Raw genomic sequence first — 18,756 nt, forward strand, 5'->3', positions numbered from 1 at the left:
GTGCCAAGCAGACAGTAAGTGTACAGATGGAGATTGAGCGAGGGGTTACGTAACAGCAAAGCCTCCATCCAGCTGACTGACGGAGGGAAATGCTGCCTCTCTACCTCCACTCTGGACAACAATAGACAGACACTCGCAGTGGCGTCCAAAGAGGCTAATCTGGATCTGCTAGTGGCCAAACATGGCAGACATGAATACACCCCTCATGGCAGAAGCTGAAATTTTTTTTTTTTTTTACCCAAACTCAATGGCTTTTTATATTTGAATGAGCAGGCTTAAATACCCTGTGTGGGCAACACAGACAGCAAGACAACTAGCTACAGACAATGGGATAACTATATAAACAATAGGCAACAACAATTAGCAATTATAAACCGGGATAGAAAATACAAGGATTGTGCAAGAACCCAATTCAATAACATTCCTGTTGTTTTCTGCTAACAGAGCTTCAGGACATACAAGTTCACTTCAATCCAATTAGTAAAAAAACAGCATGCTGCATGTTGGCCCTCTCAAACAATAGCCCAGCCTGAGCGAGGCCAGTTGTTTGGGGGCCAGACAGCTGCATGCAAACTGACCTGTCTGGGGCACTTTGGCCAGCAGCAGCATCAGCCTCCTGTACTCCTGGTACTTCTTGTTCTTGGCCTCGGTCCTGTTACAAACGAGGACAACAAACAAACAAACAAACAGAAAAAAGTTTAAAATAGGAGCATGTTTGTGTGTCTAGAAGTGCCGAGTCAAAGACAACAGCACTTTCTGAGTTTCAGCCCTCGTTCAAGTGGCCTCATCTGCCGACTTATGCAAGTATTTAAAGCTCTGCAGGAGGTTCACACTTGGATGTCACATTCGAGCTGTCGAGGTTACACGCGAGCCAGTGCAGCCAGTCATTGCCTTTGAATTAGCACATAATTAGTACTTCTAATGTGACGTGCTAGAGGTGGCGCAACGCACCTGTCAATGTGTGAGATGTGACTGGTACACTCAAAAATAGCCAATGGAATATTTTACCAGCCACCGTTGTGCCTGTGTGACGATGACATAATGTAGAACTTTTTACAGACTGCTGGTACCTTAAAAAGTTGAAATAAATGCTCACACTGACAATGCAAATGCTGATGTTAAGCAGGTGGTTACCATCGTCACCGCATGCTAAAAAGAGCTAATCAGCGGTAAACACAAAGTACAGCTGAAGCTGAAACTAATGTCATTAGTTTTGCTGGTATTTGGTCATGAACATACACAAACGTATTGGATAAATTAAAAATGTTGGCCTGATGAGGGCGCTAGATGTAAAGTTAAAGGTTGACCAAAGTTTTTACGATTCATCCTCAGGGGAACATGAATGTTTCAACCTAATTTTACCGCAATCCATCAAATAGTAGTAAGAATCTTTACCCCCTTAACTACAAATGTCAACCTCATAGTAGCACTCGGGAAAAGGTCAGGGGTCACCAAAGTCAGAGAGATTCATCCTGTGGGGACCATGAATGTTTCAACAACATTGAACGGCAATCCATCTTATAATTGAGATTTTTCAAGTTGTGGAGCGACTGACATTACCGTCCCAAGGAAAAACAGTCTCGTTGTAACAATAAAATAAATGCTTCAAATTTCAAACACTTAATACATTGTAAGATGTAATAAGCAAAAAGAATCCATCTAAGGAAGAAGTTAAATTATAATCATATTTAACACATCTTGCTGAAACTGTAGGGAAGGTTAAATAAATCTATTCAGTTACTCATTGCTACAAGGGAAGGAAGCCAGAAAGCCTTTAGATTCCCACGCGTCTTTCTCTCCGTGGTGCCTGGAAGAATGAATAATGCGTTCGCAAGGCTTAGGGAGCATTAATGTGCCTGTGAGCGAGGGAGGGAGGGAGACAAAGAGGACCGAGGGCTGCTGTGGAGTAAAGGCTGGAGAGAAGGTGTCCAATTATCCCAGAGAGAGAAAAACACAGTCAGATGATGAGCGTAACCCAGCCTGAAGCCAGCAAGACAGATGCACTGAGAGAGCGAGAGAGAGCGAGAGAGGGGAAATCATTCTTGTATCTAATGTTTCAGATAAGCGGAGGAAAAACCCTGGCGTGCCAACATAACTTTTACAATCTTATAATGTCAAATGTGTGTGCACCTTCTGTTTGGACAGTTTTATAATGTATGTACATGTAGGAGTCACATGTTCAGTCGATACCATAAAAGTCCACAAAGAGCCGACAGTGTTGTTTAGACAGACAGAGAGACAGGCTGGTGGCTGTTATGTGAATAAGAGGCCCAGATTGCAGATGGGGTAATTAAGGTTGAAAATATTACCTCATAACTATCACATAAGATTTAGCAAAATATACTGTATGACAATAATTATTTGTCCCTCAATAGGAAATGCTATGAAAAACAAATAGCAGTTTTTCATCATCATAAACCTGAATGATAACCGACCACTGTGTTGCTCCTGAGACGTCATGTACGTACATGTATGCGAGTGTGTTCCTGCATGCAGGTGTGTAAACTCACGGGAGCCCGGTGCAGTATTTCTGCAGCAGGAAGTTGGACAGCTCCTGAAGGATTGGCTGGCTGTGCAGGGCGACAAACTGTTCCCGACAGACCTGACAGGAGGAGGAAGAGGCAGAGAGAAGCGTACTTGGAGTTACTCAAACCCTTGACCGACAAGATTGAACACCTCTGCTGTGGCTGTACGGAGAGGTCAGTGTGTAAAACAGAGGGTAGGGTGTGGATTTGATTTACAACGCTGCAGTGCTGACACACAACACACGACCTTGAAGAAAGAAGGGCCATTGTGCTGCAGGTTATCCGTGATCATACAGAAGAGGATAAAGGACGTGTGAAACATGTATTCGAGTTAGATATTCCTGAGATCTAAACGGCAGTCTATTCAGATTACACTAAACACGACAGAAATAGACTTGAAGTGCAAAAAAAAAAAAGCTGCCCGGCATCCGTGAGATGCATCAGTGTGAATTGATACATTTAATAAAATTGTTTTGAGTACTGACAAATACAGTTGTGTGCCTCCGACAACCAGTCAAGTTGCAGTTTATATCAGAGTCTGTCCAAAATGTCATTTTATCCTATTTGGACATTTGAGTGATATTGTCATTATTAGCATATCAATTCTTAAGTTATGAGCAGAAACTTGTTTTGTGGCCTTTGACTACCAACTTCTAATCAGTTCATCCCTGAGTCCAGGTGGATGTTTGTGTCTTAAATATAGACACTAAATATATTCACGATCTCCTATAGTATGGTATGAGTGCAAACCTCTCATGCTTGCTGTGTGTACAAGATTGACTCAAGGGAAATTACAAGTTTTTAATCCAAATTTATTGCAAGTTTGTTGTTGTGTTGGCCGCATCAACATAAACAGTTGGTGGTGCTAATTGGGTGCCATTAAACCACTGTAGAAGAAGAGGGGGCAAAGAATAAAAAAGGATCACCAGATTAGTTTTCCTCAGGGCTGCTATGATTTCACTTTACCCTAGCGTTAAAGCTTTTTTCGTTATAACATTCTTGCGAATTTTCAAGCACTTCTAATGTGTTTTTATGTGCAAATTGAAAATGTGCATAAACACAGGTGGATGGAAATGCAGGATTTAAAAAGCATCGTGAGAGCCATGCACACACAGTAGCAGTGTGAGCCGTCTTACCGATAACACGTCTCTCTTCCGAACCAGTTTCTGTGCAAAACTATCCACAGCTTACTAAAACCCACGAGAGCTTTGTGCAGTTCAAACAACAACAGACACAATCTTCATGTTTATCTTCTCATAAGCTCTCAGTCAATCTGATGGTTTGCGCACACATCTCACAGTGACATCACTCAGAAACCCGTCTATACTGGCGGCAGGCAGGTTCAGAAAACGAGGGGGGGGATGAATCAGGATGAGGATCAGTCACCATTAAAATAAAGACCTTCTTGACGTGCTTAGGTGTTGACTAAGATATCGAATGCCCCTCCTCTGCCGCTCTGTTCAATTACCGGCGTAATGAGGAAAGCGTACGCACACATCAAGAGAATATGAGAGAGAATAAATGTACTGAGAGGGAACTGCTTCATTGGTTGCAACTCCTCTGAGAGTGGATGAAGACATAAAACTGTGACTGTGCTCTGAAGCTACATCTACAGAGAACTGGGTCTTTATGGTAATTCGATCCATTTTATGCTACGCTGTGTCTCAGTCTGGGCTGGTAGACAAGCTAGTTTCAGTCATTTATTCAGGCTCTATCTGATGGTGCTACCTGCAAGCCAGCAACCTGCAAATGTATGAAACTGGGAGAATATTCAGTTTGTTTAACTGGCTTTAACAAAGCTGATGCTTCTACGTTAGCACAAGCACAAGGGATGTTACAAAAAAAAGGAAATCTGGATGTAAAGGCAAGAGAGAGGCAGAGGATCTGAATCACACGTGCCACCGTAAGCTTCAATCAATCAGCAAAAAAAAAAAAGGTAAATTCTAAACCGTGATGATAAACGGACAGGATGACACAGCTCTGAAAGGATGCTGAGGATGAGGAATGAGTGAAAAGAGAAAGGATGTACTGTAATGAGACACCTTGTTCATGGTGTCCACAGTGAGGGCGTGGGTCCAAAAACAGTCGTGAACCGAGACGAACGTCAGGCCGGCACTGAGATGAGAGGAGAGGGGTGAAGGGAGTGAAACCAGAAAAAAAAAAAAGAGCATTGAAGGCAGAGAGACATTAAAAATGCACAACGATAATTGCTAAAACCTGGCGGACGTTCATTCAAATCATGTGTGAGTTCTCACAACCTGTCAAGAGGCCCGGTCTGTGAATTGAGCTAACGTCACAAGGCATATCATACAATGCTTATCTGAGGTGATAATTGCATTCAAGATGAGAGGGTACATTGACAAAGCTATTTGAGCTCATGCATACGTGGAGAGACAACGTCAGAAGCATATTACAGACTGCCTTTATAAATCAAATGACTCCAAGAGGAGAAAAAAAAGCATCTGTGTAATTTGAGGTGTTCCAGATATCCATGCTGTAAGTACAGTATGGTGAAGGGTACCTATAGCAGTGGAGAGCAGTCAGCATCATGTGTGTGGAGTCCAGAGAGTGAATGAAGTTTGGCGGGAAGGCATTCTTCTGTTTAACTGTGTCTGGCCTCCTGTGAAGGGACAGAAAGCAAAGTACAGACATTAGAATATGTACTTTGCTGCTTTCTAATACTAAATGGGACGTTTCAGCCAACTTATTCCACACGACTGAAGTGGCCTCGTTACGAACTTCTCTGGTAATTCCCTGTGAGACCGTTAACAATCCTATATTTTGATTCCCTTTTTAGGTTTATGCACTACTCAGGAGACAGCGCATGCTAATAAGAATTGCATTAAAAGCCCCTGTTCTTTGGAGGATGTTTTTAAGTCAGACGTTACAGCACATTTACTGGTGAGTGAAAGTGGTCGTGGCTCAGCGAGTACAGAGCTGTGGTTAGATATGGAGCTGTGGTTAGATATGGAGCTGTGGTTAGATATGGAGCTGTGGTTAGATATGGAGCTGTAGAGGACCGCTAGACTCCACAGACACCTCCCTCAGCTTCATCCGGAAAGAGGGGTTTTCTAAAGGGACTCTGGCGCTCAGGAACACTACCACTTTCGTCCACAGGGACCGCCAACATCAACACTAAATTAAAGTTCCTTGTAGTAGCTTAAAGTAAAAGTTGAACATTGTTTTTTTCCCGTTTTTTTAATCACTTTTTCAAGGACAGAAGCAGGACTGTCACAATAACTACTTCTGTTAGATGATATATTGTCCCAGAAATAATTGTGATTAACAATATTGTCATTTTAAGACCATTTTAAGCCAGAGATATAATAATAATACAGTAATGCAAATACTCCCTTTCAAACAGCAATTAACTTTCAACTTTTAAGAATATTCAGAAATTGGAATTTGAATGCGACATACAGCCAAAACAATAAATTAAAAGCACCATCAACAAAAATGTGCAATATCTGCGCAATGCCCAAGTCTTATAATGGCGTGTTTTTATGTAAACACAACGGCCAATATCGAGGTCACCAAAAGTGATCAAGATGAAGTCTATGCATTGTACGATAAGTTGATAACGTAATTATCGTGACCTAGTTAAGGCTTGTATTAGGAAGTCATAGTAACAGAATAACAGGTGTAGTAAACAACACAAACAGTGGCTGCATCATCGATATTATTACTCACAGCTGTGCTTTTCCTGCTATGACAATTCTAAAGGACTGATTTGAAAAAGGTCTGTTTGTGCAAAATAGATTTCAACATCAATACCTATGTTCTGCTATGTGACCCTCATAGTCAATATGAGAGCACACACATATAGAAGTGACAGAAAAGTAACAGTACAAGGTAATATGAATGCAGCACTGCTGCTACTGGTGATGGAACTGGCAGTGGAGGAAAAAAAAAAAAGCATCCAGCCAATCTGTATACGATGTTCCCATTACCCTGAGCCTGTGCCATTCAAATCCTCTGGGCTGCCACAGACCAGAACGCTCTTCTAATGGGAATGGAGACAGAGCGGGGAGAGCTTGGGCCAAACCCAAAGCTAAAACACACACACACACACACCGGATGCCTGTCTGTCAGTCTTGTTTACCTTCTGTCCGCTTTATTTTTGGCTAGGGACTTTTATCAGAGCGCCTTTAGTTCTGCTGTGTCGGGCTTGAGCTGAACAAAAACAAGATTCCTAGAGATTTATTTGCAAGCTCACTCAGCTGTCTGCACTTAGGACGAGACTGTCTTTTGTCTTTTCCCTACATGTACACACAAAACAAACATGTCACCTTTATCTCCCGTAGGCGTGACAGGAAAGCAGCAAAGTCAGCACTCTAAGGGTTAGCAAGCACAGCTCTCTGAAGTGTAACTGTTCTCCCTATAGAGCTGATGGTTCACTTCGGTTCACAAGAGATGATGAACGTTGGCATAGGGCTTAGCATTTAATGTTGGTTTAGAGGCCTGGATAATCAGCCGTCCCCTAAAGACGAGAGGGACGGAGGAAAGAGCAAAGAGAACGAGGGCTTCAAGGCTGTCACTACCCCGTCTGCGACTATTTATATATTTAGAAGCTGGACGAGCTTTTTTAGGGTCCTTAATTACAGCGGGTGCGCCTCTGTGAGCTCCCGTTTTGCATGTGTGGACGGAAAAGCCGAGGAAAATCGACCATGGCGATTGTGTCCGGTTTGGCTCAGAATGTCAGCCTCTGAAACACTGACGCTTTCCTCTGACAGCGAATTTCAAGTTTCAAGCGAGACGGCCTTTCTGAGAGGCATCCCGCCCTCGCAGCTTCAACTCCCCTCCCCCCCTCCCTGCTGCTCTGGCTGCTTTTTAAAGAGCTGGCACCGCTGGATCTGTACAGCGCTGTAGATGTCAGATTGAGGACGGCTGTCAGTCTTCGTCATATCTGTCTTCAGCGCTCTCACTCCCGTCTTCCCTCGACTTTCCGTCGCCGTCTCTTTTTGTCCTCTGCTCACCTCTATCAGTCGTCTCTTTTTAAACTCTATCTACACATTATTCTCTCGCCTCCCTGCCACAGCGGTCATTCACTGATCCCGAACTAGCACGTATTCAAGGAACACCACAAATCACAGTCTGCATGTTTGATGTACAGTATGTTGGTGCCGTCTCATCTTAGATTCTTATTTTAGCAGTAATTAGATTTTCCAGTATGTGTTGTACCTCCATAATGAAGCTTCTGGACAAAATAGTTTAAACTACTTTTTGAACTAATTTCTGTTTGCAAAGACCCATTTCGATCGCTTTGCTTTTAATGGTTTTCCAAACACCTCTGATGCCATTACCTACTTTATGACAACTGCAAAGCTACGTCCGAGTTTGAGTAGGCAATTAGTGGAAATAGCCAGTGGAGAAAGAGCTTTTGTGCAGCTGAAAATCTAGTTCTTGAAAATGTAAGCCAATTGCCTCCAGAGAGCTCTACTTTCTACTTCCATTCACCTCTAAAAGCTACACCGAGAGTTGTCAAGCTGTCTGCACCACATTATAGAAACCTGTGAATGCAAACTCACTAGAGACACAAAACCAAGACAAAAAAATGTCCTTCTCTCATCAGCTATCTGCTGCATTTGTTCCAGGTCACTAATATGACACTTCAGTTTCAGTACGAGAGCAGAGAAACAGATGTTAGTTGCAGGACGACTTACTCTTTGGAGTCATGGCTGATCTGGAGGTTGATGTGTTGCATGGTACTCTTCAGCTGGAGAGGCAAAACAAAGAAAGAACTGAGTGGGATAATCATCTCAAACCAGACAAAAAAGGTCTTTAAATGTTTAAATGTCTGTGACTAGAACCCCAAAATATTCAACAACAAAGAAAAGCAGTACATCACATTGGAGAAGCTAGAAAGAACATAATGTTTGGCACATTTGTTTAAAAATGACAATGATTTATCGATTATGAAAATAGTGACAGATTCATTTTCAGTTGATCGCCTAATTGATTTATTGACTAATCGTCTCAGCACTACAAAATGATGTGTCATCTAGTCATACTGTCATATACTGGAAAGACATTTTCCCTTTGAGGCAAACATCAAACATCAAGAGCTTAAGTCATAAAAATGCACGACAAGAAAATATAATAAACATTTAGAGTTTTAAATTGGACACTTTAACCTGTATGTAGGGTATTGAACGACATCTTGCAAAAACTGAATGAAGAAAAACAGCAAAAAAATGTCCATTTCCACACGACGAGGCATTCAATAATAGTAATGCAATTTGCAATTAATTAAATTAAATGCCCGGTTCATTACACGAGAGTCCCGTAACATTTTGCAGACCACAAAATCAACACAACAAAACCATAGCTGACATGAGTCCCTTCACCTAAAGGACATTTCCAAATAAGTAATCAAGCCAAACCTAAATCCATTTTAATTTCTTGCCTCAGGTTGACTCATCACTTTCGCAACCCAATTGAAAGAATTCAGGGTGAAAGTCAATAAATTGACAAACGAATCATGCTTGATAAGACATATAGAAGAAGATCTATAACCACCGTTCCATCTGTCCATCCCTCTTCCAGCTGCTTATGTAGGTCAGGGTGTCACAAGGTGGCAACGTGAGGCCGCAGAGACTCAACGCAGGCTACTTGAACCCTAAAGGCTGCGAGTGTGGTTCAAAGGTTCACCTCTGCTTTACTGGTTAAAAATAGCTGTGGTGGTCTTTGTAATGGCAGCTATATGCCTTTAATGGAGAATTAAACCCAGTGTCAGATAGATATTATATTTCCAAATGGGTATTAAATGTTATTATAATAAATGTTATTAAACCATTCTATTTTTTTCTGCTGTGCGGAGTTATTTTACATCCTCCCGTGTGTGCATATGTTTAGTATAACTAGTCCGAGTGGATCTTGGCTAAAAAAAACAGATTAAAGTGAGCTGCATTGTGCAGCTTTTGGGTGGCAGCATGCTCATCAGGGATAGTACTGTGAATTGTTCTAAGTTAAACAATCAGAGGAAGAGAAAAGTGTGTGCGTGTGTAAGCAAGTCACAGTGACCTCATCATGTCCGGCACACCTCGATCACTTGGTTTCTGTAAAGATTCCACAAAATGGGGACTTTATTTCCTGGAAAACTGTCACCTGAAAATCTGTGAATATTGAATGGTGACCTCATCGGGCACACGCAAGCGTAAACATAATCCCTGACCAATAAGGCCACCACAGTTTTTTTTTTTAAAGATATCCCACCCCTCCTTCTATTCCTGCTTTACTGATGCCAATAGTTTAGAGTATAAAATGATCCCTCACCCCGACATCTTGTTCAAAGATGAACTACATTGCATTTCTTGGGGCCATGAAGTGCTTATCTAGAGTATCACCTGTTCTCACCTTACTCTCACAGACTCAGACACATCTACAAAGGCAAATACACACATTTGCATCCACACACGAACAGGGCAGGAGATAGTGTTAGTTCATGGTAACCCACATTCATCACAAACAGGAAATAGATGGAAAAGAGAGCCAGAGAGGGGAAATTAACAACAGGAAACTTCCAAGCAGGGGCATCCATTACTGAAGCACCAATAGTATGCTATGATGGTACACCTCAGTAAAAGTAGGTGGTAATCAAAGTATAGTATTACCATTTTACTTTAGTATACTAGGAATATTATCAAAACAACCCTAATGACCAAGCATCAGTGGAAAAAGTCAGATATATTAGGCACAGCACTATATGTGCTCGTCTATACACACTCAGAAGACATCAGGCAAATACCTGCCTTTGATCTCTGCTGTTTTCTTCGTACCATCATTTTTTTATTTATTTTTTTTACACGCTCTAAGACCAACTCCAAAGCCTTTAGTTCCTAGTGGGGGGGAAGACTTAGCGCTCTAATCTCCCAAGCCTTGAGGGTCCATCCAGTTAGCTGTGCCAAGGCATCTGTGGCAGGGCAGTCTTTCCCTGACACCTTGGATCCGTGCCGGGGTGGGAACGACGGGCTACTATCAGGAGCGAGATATGACCGGCAGCAGGAGGCCAACGGCTCGGCAAGGTGACCATGAGTGCGTTTACCTTTCATTCAGCCTGAACTAATGTATCGGAGTGTCTCTTCTTCTGTCGCTCTGTCTGAACACGTTTTCTTTTTTCCTCACTGATGTCGCTTTGATGCGGAAACGTTTTGCCATTTCAATTCAATGATACTCGGAGCGCTGTACTCCAAAAAATCAAAGTGCTTTTATTGTGAAAAGTCATCAGACATTTCTACCGTTAGTTACTGACCAGATTTACCCACAATAATATAAAGTAATAGAAACAAATAATTTCCCTTTGGGCAGCATGACAGCTTAGCTGTTAGAGCCGAGCCTTTCAGTGTGGGCCTTACATGTGTTTGCATGGGTTAGAACAGGTGGAAAGAAAAGTGATGGATTAACGCATACAAGTTGTTGGTTTGCTTTGTACTACCATTGACTGGCTCTGGCTGTAAACTCTGACAAATTTTCCAAATTTGTTGCTGAATGGAGTCTTTGAATTCAACTCCTTTATTGTCCGTAATACAAACAACTCCTCCTAACAGGAGCGCATGAGACAACAGCTGTTTTGACACCCTTAGGAGCCTTTAAAAATGTGTTCGGTGCTAATGTACAGCTCTTATATTTGATCTTGCTTGCTTCTCTGTGGGATGAAGGACACAGAGGCCCTTTGAAGTGCACATCCCTCTGCAATCTGAACTAGTCCCCATTCCACTTGGTGCTTTTTCTGAGTCTATAATGACCTCCTGGAAAGCTGGAAACCAGACATTTCATGTGGGATGCTCTCACTATTGCTGTTATGGTTTTAAGAGGGCAATATCTAATGGGCCCTGATGGGGAGGTACTTTCCATTAAAAAGGGGGAAAAAAATGCACCCTAGAGCAGAATTACACAGTTCTACTTCAATGATTCAGTTTATTGATTTTAGTCAGCATCGACGAAAACGCTGAGCTGGAAATTGGGACATCAAGAACGCCATTTATAATGAAATCAGGTGACACATTTTGAAATTGGTCCATTGACATATTGAGTCATATTGAGTGTGTGCGCTCACTGAGCATTTGTTTGAGAGATTACATCCCGAAGAGTGTATGAGTGATGAATGTAAGACATACTCCATATCCCAGTAAAGTCGTCATGGGTGCCGTCAGGTTATGTAATAGTTTTTTCATTACTCGGTGTTTGCAGAGCAGCTCCAGGATTTGTCTCTCTATATAATATTACCAGACATATGTCTCTCAAATGTCCTCTCTTCAAGTTCTACACTACAAAGAGTCCACATAGAATATTGAACAAATGAAAACTTTGACCTGATGATGACGGTAGATGAAAAGATACGAGGTCTACAATGCTATTATAATTCACCTCGAGGGGGGCTTGAATGTCTGCACCAAATCTAATTTAAAAAACACTCAACCTCGTGGTGGCGAATCATTAAAATATACTGTCTGAGAGTGATAAATGTTTGTCCAAAATGTAGGCCAATCCATCAAGTAGATTTTGAGGTATTTTGCAGAAGTGAAAAATTTGACCTGCTATGAGCGCTAGTGGAAAAGTCAGGGGACCATCAAAGCCAGTAGGATTCATCTTCTCGGGACCATGAATATCCGCACCAAATGTCACGGCCATCTATCTAATAGTTGTTGAGATATTTCCCCTGACAACCGAAATTACCAACCTCCTGATGGTGCAAGAGGAGAAGTCGTTTGTTCAGTATGATTCATCCTCTGGGGACCATGAATACCTGGATAAAAGTATCATGGCATTTATCAAATCCAATAGTTTTCGAGATATTTCAGTCTCAAACAAAGTGGTGGACCAACCAACCGATCCATTGAGCCACGCCGCTAGCTGTATGAAAATAGCATTAGTATAAAAATGACTCGAGCGCATTAAGACATTGTTACAGATTACAATTTTCTTATATTTTATCTTCTGTTATCTACTTCTCAGAGTAGAACAAGATGGAGGTGCTTTGATGGGAATAAGACACAAAATATACATACTTTTCTGTAAATAATATTACTATGACAGCCTAGTTGTAAAAATCAAATATTGTAATTATTACATATTAGGGATTAAAGTTACAGGTGTTGGTTGAAAGCACATTAAAGCTAGTTTAAAGGAGCCTGCGAGCTACTGGGTTTGGACATTCCAGTCGAATACTAGGTTGAATACTAGGTCGAATACAAGGTTGCTGTGTGATGAATGACAGAATTACACACAATTATCAAGAAATGGCTTTAAAAGAAGCGTGGTGTGGTCCTGCCATGGCTGCCGTCTCATCCATCATTGCTCTAGGTGGACTTGTGGGTGGAATCTGTCCATCATCCCCCTCTTTACAGCCGCTGTTAGTGTGCTAACGGATAGGTTAGAAAGAGAGAACGCTGTGACGCAAAAAGGTGCGAGGGTGAAAGAGACGGAGGTTACGTTAGATGTGAGTAATGGCCACAAACCTGGCAGTTCAGTAGTGTAGGTCACTATCCTACACTGAACCCCTGTTCATTATAATGCATACGTGCATGATTTGTGTACACGACCTGGCTCAAACCCAGGGGCTGTGATGAATGAGACCTTGGCGAACACGGCTGTGTGTCCGCGGGGAATAGGCTTCTGTAGTCTAAATCACATGAGAGTGGCAGCACAGATGGTCATGGATACAACAGCCATCACTAACCACATATACGCCGTGCTGCCAAGAGGGGAATCCCCATTCATCACATAGTGGTTAATAACACGCGTCTCTTCCATTGAAGTGGATGCAGTTTCTTTTCTCTGCTGTTCCGGGTCACCTGGTCCTCCCCCTCGCCTTCTCCCCACTGAAGACAGCTGCAGACTCTTTGACACTGACGAACACACACATACAGACACACACACACACCCCTGAAGCTTGCCACACTTCCACTGACCTTTTCCAAACCTTCTTGCTATCAAACTTTCTTTTTCTTCCTCTCGGGGATGTCCTTGAAACGCAAACTGCATTCATTATTTCATCTCAAAATGCCACAAGATTCTGCAAGATCACCGAAACTCCATGCTACCCCTGGGAACAGCTGGCTTCTGTTCCACGGCAAAAGGAGGCATGGAGGGCATGACGACGACATTTAGAGATACCGAGTTCCCCAGAACTAGAAAAGCCGACTCTCTCTGTATAGAATTGGAAACTTTCTCCAGGCCTGTACAATCAAAGGAAAAGTAGACCAGACAGAAGCGTATATTATCTTTTTGGCCAAGAGATGCTAAATGCCCACAACGAGACTCAAACTGACCAGCAGACGACCATAAAGAGCTGCAAAACAACCACAAAGAGACACAAAACAACATCGAACGGACGCAGAACTACAGAGAGTCGCAATCTACCAAAATAACTCAGATTGACCACATAGCAACAACAAACTGATGCAAAACGATCAAAAAGAAATACAAAATGACCACAAACTGTTTCTCTTCCAGTTTGGGTGTCTTGCTCCTATCTAGGAGCGGTGAGTTCCTGTTTTGTGTGTCTGTCCTCAGGAGACCCATTGTCTCATAATCCCTACATCATTAGGAAGATTGTTTTTTTCTAACCTTTATTTAAAGGTATTAACTCTTACGGCTTAGACCACATCATACTAAACTCTCAATGTTGACAGTGGACCATATTGCTACTTGTACTGTACCAAAATGATTAGCACAATGCCAAACTGTCCACCAATCACAAGCAAAACCTCACTGCATCTTTCTACACAGAGGACATTAGATAACTCAGCTTTTAGTCACGCTATAAACTCACAAATCCAGCTGACGACTCCTGTGTGTCACCATCCCCTGAGAGTGAGATCTCACTGTAACCTTGCATGGGAGGGGAGGATGAAAAATAAACATGGAATATGAGCCAGAGTGACCTCTGATCCGATTAGTATCTCCCAATCCTGTTAAGCAGCCTCCCTGATGTATGTTCAAGCTCCATTCAGCTACTCCATTCTACTTTAATTTCCATCAGCCGTGGAAAATACTCGACTACACTGGCCGGCATTCGTACTCATCTCCGTATGCACACGGAAAAGAACCAACAAACAGAAACGCTAAAAGATACACAAACATAGAAACGCTAAAAGATACACAAACATGAACACGCAATCTTTTCTGATTATGTGTGAGTGTAGCTACTTTCTCTCCACTTATTGGTTTTCTGTTTGTGCATCACACTTCATCTTCCCGTTCTATCGAGAGTCTAATTACTAATGACCCCCAGAAACACTGTGGCCTTGGATTTAAGAGGCAGAGAGGAGACTGGGAGATTGAATTTAATCCAGCCACGCAGGGAAAAAGGTGACCTTTCTGCAAAGTTTCAATTGTTGTTGCCCAATGATGCAACTGGATTAGAGAATTATCGACGGGGATGAAAAAAAGTTATCTGTGAAATGTAAGCTAAAAACCTCATTCATCCATGAAGTTATCATCGCATTCATCATCTTTAGGCCTTGAAAAAAAAAACGCACATGCTAATCAGCTTCCTTGTCCCTGCTGGACATTAAAAGAAGCCGATCAAATCAAAGGAAATCGGCCTAACACATCGACACTCTCTCATCGAGAGAGAGATGCACCCTCAGGGGACCCGCCATCTGTCACCCTCGCTCTCATGCTCCTCCTTATGAGGTGTCACTGCCCCTCTAAGCCAACTGTCTGCTTGATGTCATTATAAAGAGCAGGCGGCATGCTGGGCCAACCTATCAGCGAGCTGACTGCATGTGCTGGGCATACGCTATATGTCCGTCTCTCCTTTCACTTAGTTAATGACCTTAAGGATATAAAGGGCAACATGGATTTCATATACTCATCACACATACACACACACAGAGCATGTTATCTGCAGATGTGCTGGCACACGGACGTGTTATCTCACAGACTCGTTACTGTCAGGATCTCCACAGTGACGGACAACTCTAGTGACGTTGTTGAGCTCCATTAAAGCTGAGGCACTCACAGCAATCACAATACACCATCAGCGGTGCACTCCCGCACCGAACCCATCGTACATTCCACCCGCAAGGCATCCTGTACTTAAGCCGTCATGATGGATTGGGTGTCTTGCATGTAGAATTATTTTTTAGAGAGTTGGAGAAGAAAAAGACAGAAGACTGAGGGGGGTGAATTAAAAGAGCAAACACAAAAATAAGAAGTGAATTATTTAGGTTTTACCTAAAAATAGTTTGAGGGATGAGTAGTGGACACAAAGCCAGACAACATTATAGCTCACAAGCTCACTTTGTGCGTTGAGGTATTCTGTGAAATAGCTCCACTGAGCCCTGACAGGTAACCAGTCTACATGTTTCTACGTGTCCAGATAGAAATCCTGACCCCTTTTTGAAAACCTGGACATCCAAGTGAGTGTCAAGTGCATCCAGTCAAGTTCCCATTTGTGCCGACAAGAGCACTTGACAAGTATCTATCTGTTGAAAACAGGCTGATCCAAATGCATGCAGAGTAGTTTGGGGCTATGCTTGTTGAGCCTTGCTAAAGCACAATGAGTTAAGCAAAATTTGTGGGCGAGGACGACAGCTTGCTGCTCTCAGCGGCTCAAAACGATGAATTTTAACAAGATGTATAGCTCGTTATATGCTGACGGCTATTACACAAACTGATGTTCTTTGTGTTGTTATATTTGTGGGTAAATACTCATTGGACTGTTGGATATGCGTGTTAACCTACTGAACACCTCTGACTTAGAACCAACCAACCGACTCACAGCAAACTGGCCACCAATGATTTATCATCAGCTTCTTCAGAAATTCCATCAAAGTCCAATGAAATACAATGAGTGGGAATTGCACTGTGAAATTATGATTATAGTCAAAATGATGAACCGAAGCATCTCACTACCTCGCGGAAATATTGGAACAAAAAGACAATGAGGGATAAAGTTTAAAACATATTACACTATACCCGCACTAAGCTGCTTCTCACAGGAGTTTCCGTTACTAGCCGGTATGTAAACAGAATATTAAATGTCTACCGAGTCAAAAAGGTGTGTACAAAGTGTGCTATGAAGAGGTTCGGTGAGTATTGAGAATGGTGGGAAAGGTGAGACTTACAATACAAATTATTACAACCCCCACACATGCATTAAGCAGGAGGTGATGCGAGTCCCGCGACTACTTTTAAAGGAAATAGAAGGTTCTGTGTCTGTGTTTCTATAGCGGTCTGAAGACCTGCGAAGATTAAGCAAATTAGACCGCTGATGTATGAAACAGGAAAATGACACGGGACGAGGGCTGCTGATGGTCACAGGGGTAAACACCAGCTTGTTCATCTAAAAAACACGTTGAACAAAACCAAACCTTTGTTCGCTTTTGTCTTACTGCGAACATAAATCTATACTTGAGTACTTCCTTGTTGTGTAAATGAAGCGGGACACGAGTTGAACCTGCGGTGCAGTGTGTTTGACCAATCAGCGACGGTAATCCCTGCTAACCCCACTCCGAAAGTTCCTGTACTTTCAGAAAGTGCTGGGGGAAACCGACCTTCATCTACAGTGGGTAAGACACCGACTTTGGATAAAGACCTCATTCCGCCCCACTTCAAAACACCCGATTTATCCCTTTAATTTACTTACCACTTGGTTGCGTGTGCGGTGGTAAGGCTGAATGATTGGTAAACCCAGGGGTGTCACCCACTCCACAGTGTGGCCAGACTTGGAGATGAGCCTGGCGCTCTCCGTCAGCCAATCCTGCAACACACGGACGCCAGCAGGGGGAGAGTGAGGGAACACACTAGAGCATACTATAAATATTCAAAGCCCTTCACCAATCAAGAGTGTGAGTCTGCCTATTTGTTATGTTATGTGTGTGTGCGTGTGTGTGTGTAGAGAACAGAGCAATCAAGCTCAAATCAGTGAGTTTGGACAGTTGAGTGGCAGATTTAATAAATCAGGCTACAAATATAACAAGACACTACAGTGAAACAGAAAACAGGACTCTTCTCTCCACCGCATTGACACATGACCTATGCATTAAGTATGCATTATTATCAAATGCAACAACAATTTCAAAAGCAGTTGTCGTCAATGAAAATCTTGGTTCTCAAGCCGCCCTCCATTAAAGTGACAGTCTGTTGTTCTACTTCCTGGAGCAGCGAACTTGCCGAGGAACATGTGAGGAGTTGTTGCCGGACTGTAAAAATGACGCCGTGTCTGGCACAGTCTGTCTCCAAGAATAGAGACCCTATTAATGCCCCGCAAGTGGCTCCTCACACATGCAGGCACACAGAGAGCTGTTGGGAAGATATATTTGCCCTAACAAGTTGAGGTAGCAGTCTGGCCCAAAGCTGCTCCATTCATCACCACCCCCCCTCCTTATATTCCCAAGGTACCATGAAATAAAGATGGCATGAAAGCGAAGAAACGGGAGGGAGAGATCAGCTGACGAGGAAGCTGGAGATATTACCCGATCAATCGATAGATTGATAAGAGGCAGAGGGAGAGTGAAAAGCAGACGGACAGAAGGACGACAGTTTGAAGAGAATGAGTAGCTGCTTGACAGGATGAATGGGAAATATACAGAGAGCGTGGAAGAGGTCAGGAATGACAGCACCGGGAATTCATCAGCTACCTCTCTCTCTCTTACTTCAACTCACCGCTGGGAATACAAGAGGATGTGACCTATTTAAAAGCAGCAGGTACACACACACACACACACACACATATATACACACACACATATACACACACACGATGGGGAAGGGGATTTTTCATCTCAGACTGGGCCATGCCGACACATTCCCCAGAGGACACACACCAGCGGTACTGTTAGACTCCTCTCTGCCTGTGGAGACAATATACACACCCCAACCAGGTGCACGTCCTAAATCTAGTCTATGTGATGAATGGGTGTCGTTGCCGGGGTAATAGTGAAGTAAACTAGTCATCAATAAAAATAAAATATCATCCTGTGTGGAGTGGTAAGTCAGTAGTCAGAAGCCTCTTATTTTACAGGTCTTTCCTCAGAGGTTGCCCGTATGTGTTCCTGTATTAATTACAGGGAAAATAGGGATTATGTTCTGTTATCTTATTAAGAGTAAGTGAGTTATGTTGGGTTTATACATAGTGGTTGATTTAAAAACAAATTCATTGGAATAGGAATTACAGGACTGCTTCACCCACAAAATGACTATTTGTATATAAAATATTCACCAGTATTCCTTAAAGCATGAGTGTGTTAGTTGACCTTTTGTCTTAAAATCCCCCAAAATA

The 18,756-nt window shown here is 42.5% G+C and overlaps 1 protein-coding gene across 4 annotated transcripts in view; it reads right to left on the reverse strand.

Moving 5' to 3' along the window:
- The window catches only part of polrmt (polymerase (RNA) mitochondrial (DNA directed)), a 43,960-nt gene that overhangs the window by 2,024 nt on the left and 23,180 nt on the right, over positions 1–18,756 (reverse strand). For all 4 annotated transcript variants that reach the window (XM_076087598.1, XM_076087595.1, XM_076087597.1 and 1 more), the window contains 6 exons: positions 17,122–17,235; positions 8,189–8,241; positions 5,047–5,145; positions 4,568–4,640; positions 2,511–2,602; positions 579–652 (listed from right to left, as the gene is read on the reverse strand). In XM_076087598.1, coding sequence (XP_075943713.1) covers positions 579–652; positions 2,511–2,602; positions 4,568–4,640; positions 5,047–5,145; positions 8,189–8,241; positions 17,122–17,235 — 505 coding nt within the window. The remainder of the gene's footprint in view (positions 1–578; positions 653–2,510; positions 2,603–4,567; positions 4,641–5,046; positions 5,146–8,188; positions 8,242–17,121; positions 17,236–18,756) is intronic.

The sequence above is a fragment of the Anarhichas minor genome, unplaced genomic scaffold (genome assembly GCF_050575085.1).
Source record: "Anarhichas minor isolate MPS153535 unplaced genomic scaffold, ASM5057508v1 ptg000010l, whole genome shotgun sequence".
Taxonomy (NCBI): domain Eukaryota; kingdom Metazoa; phylum Chordata; class Actinopteri; order Perciformes; family Anarhichadidae; genus Anarhichas; species Anarhichas minor.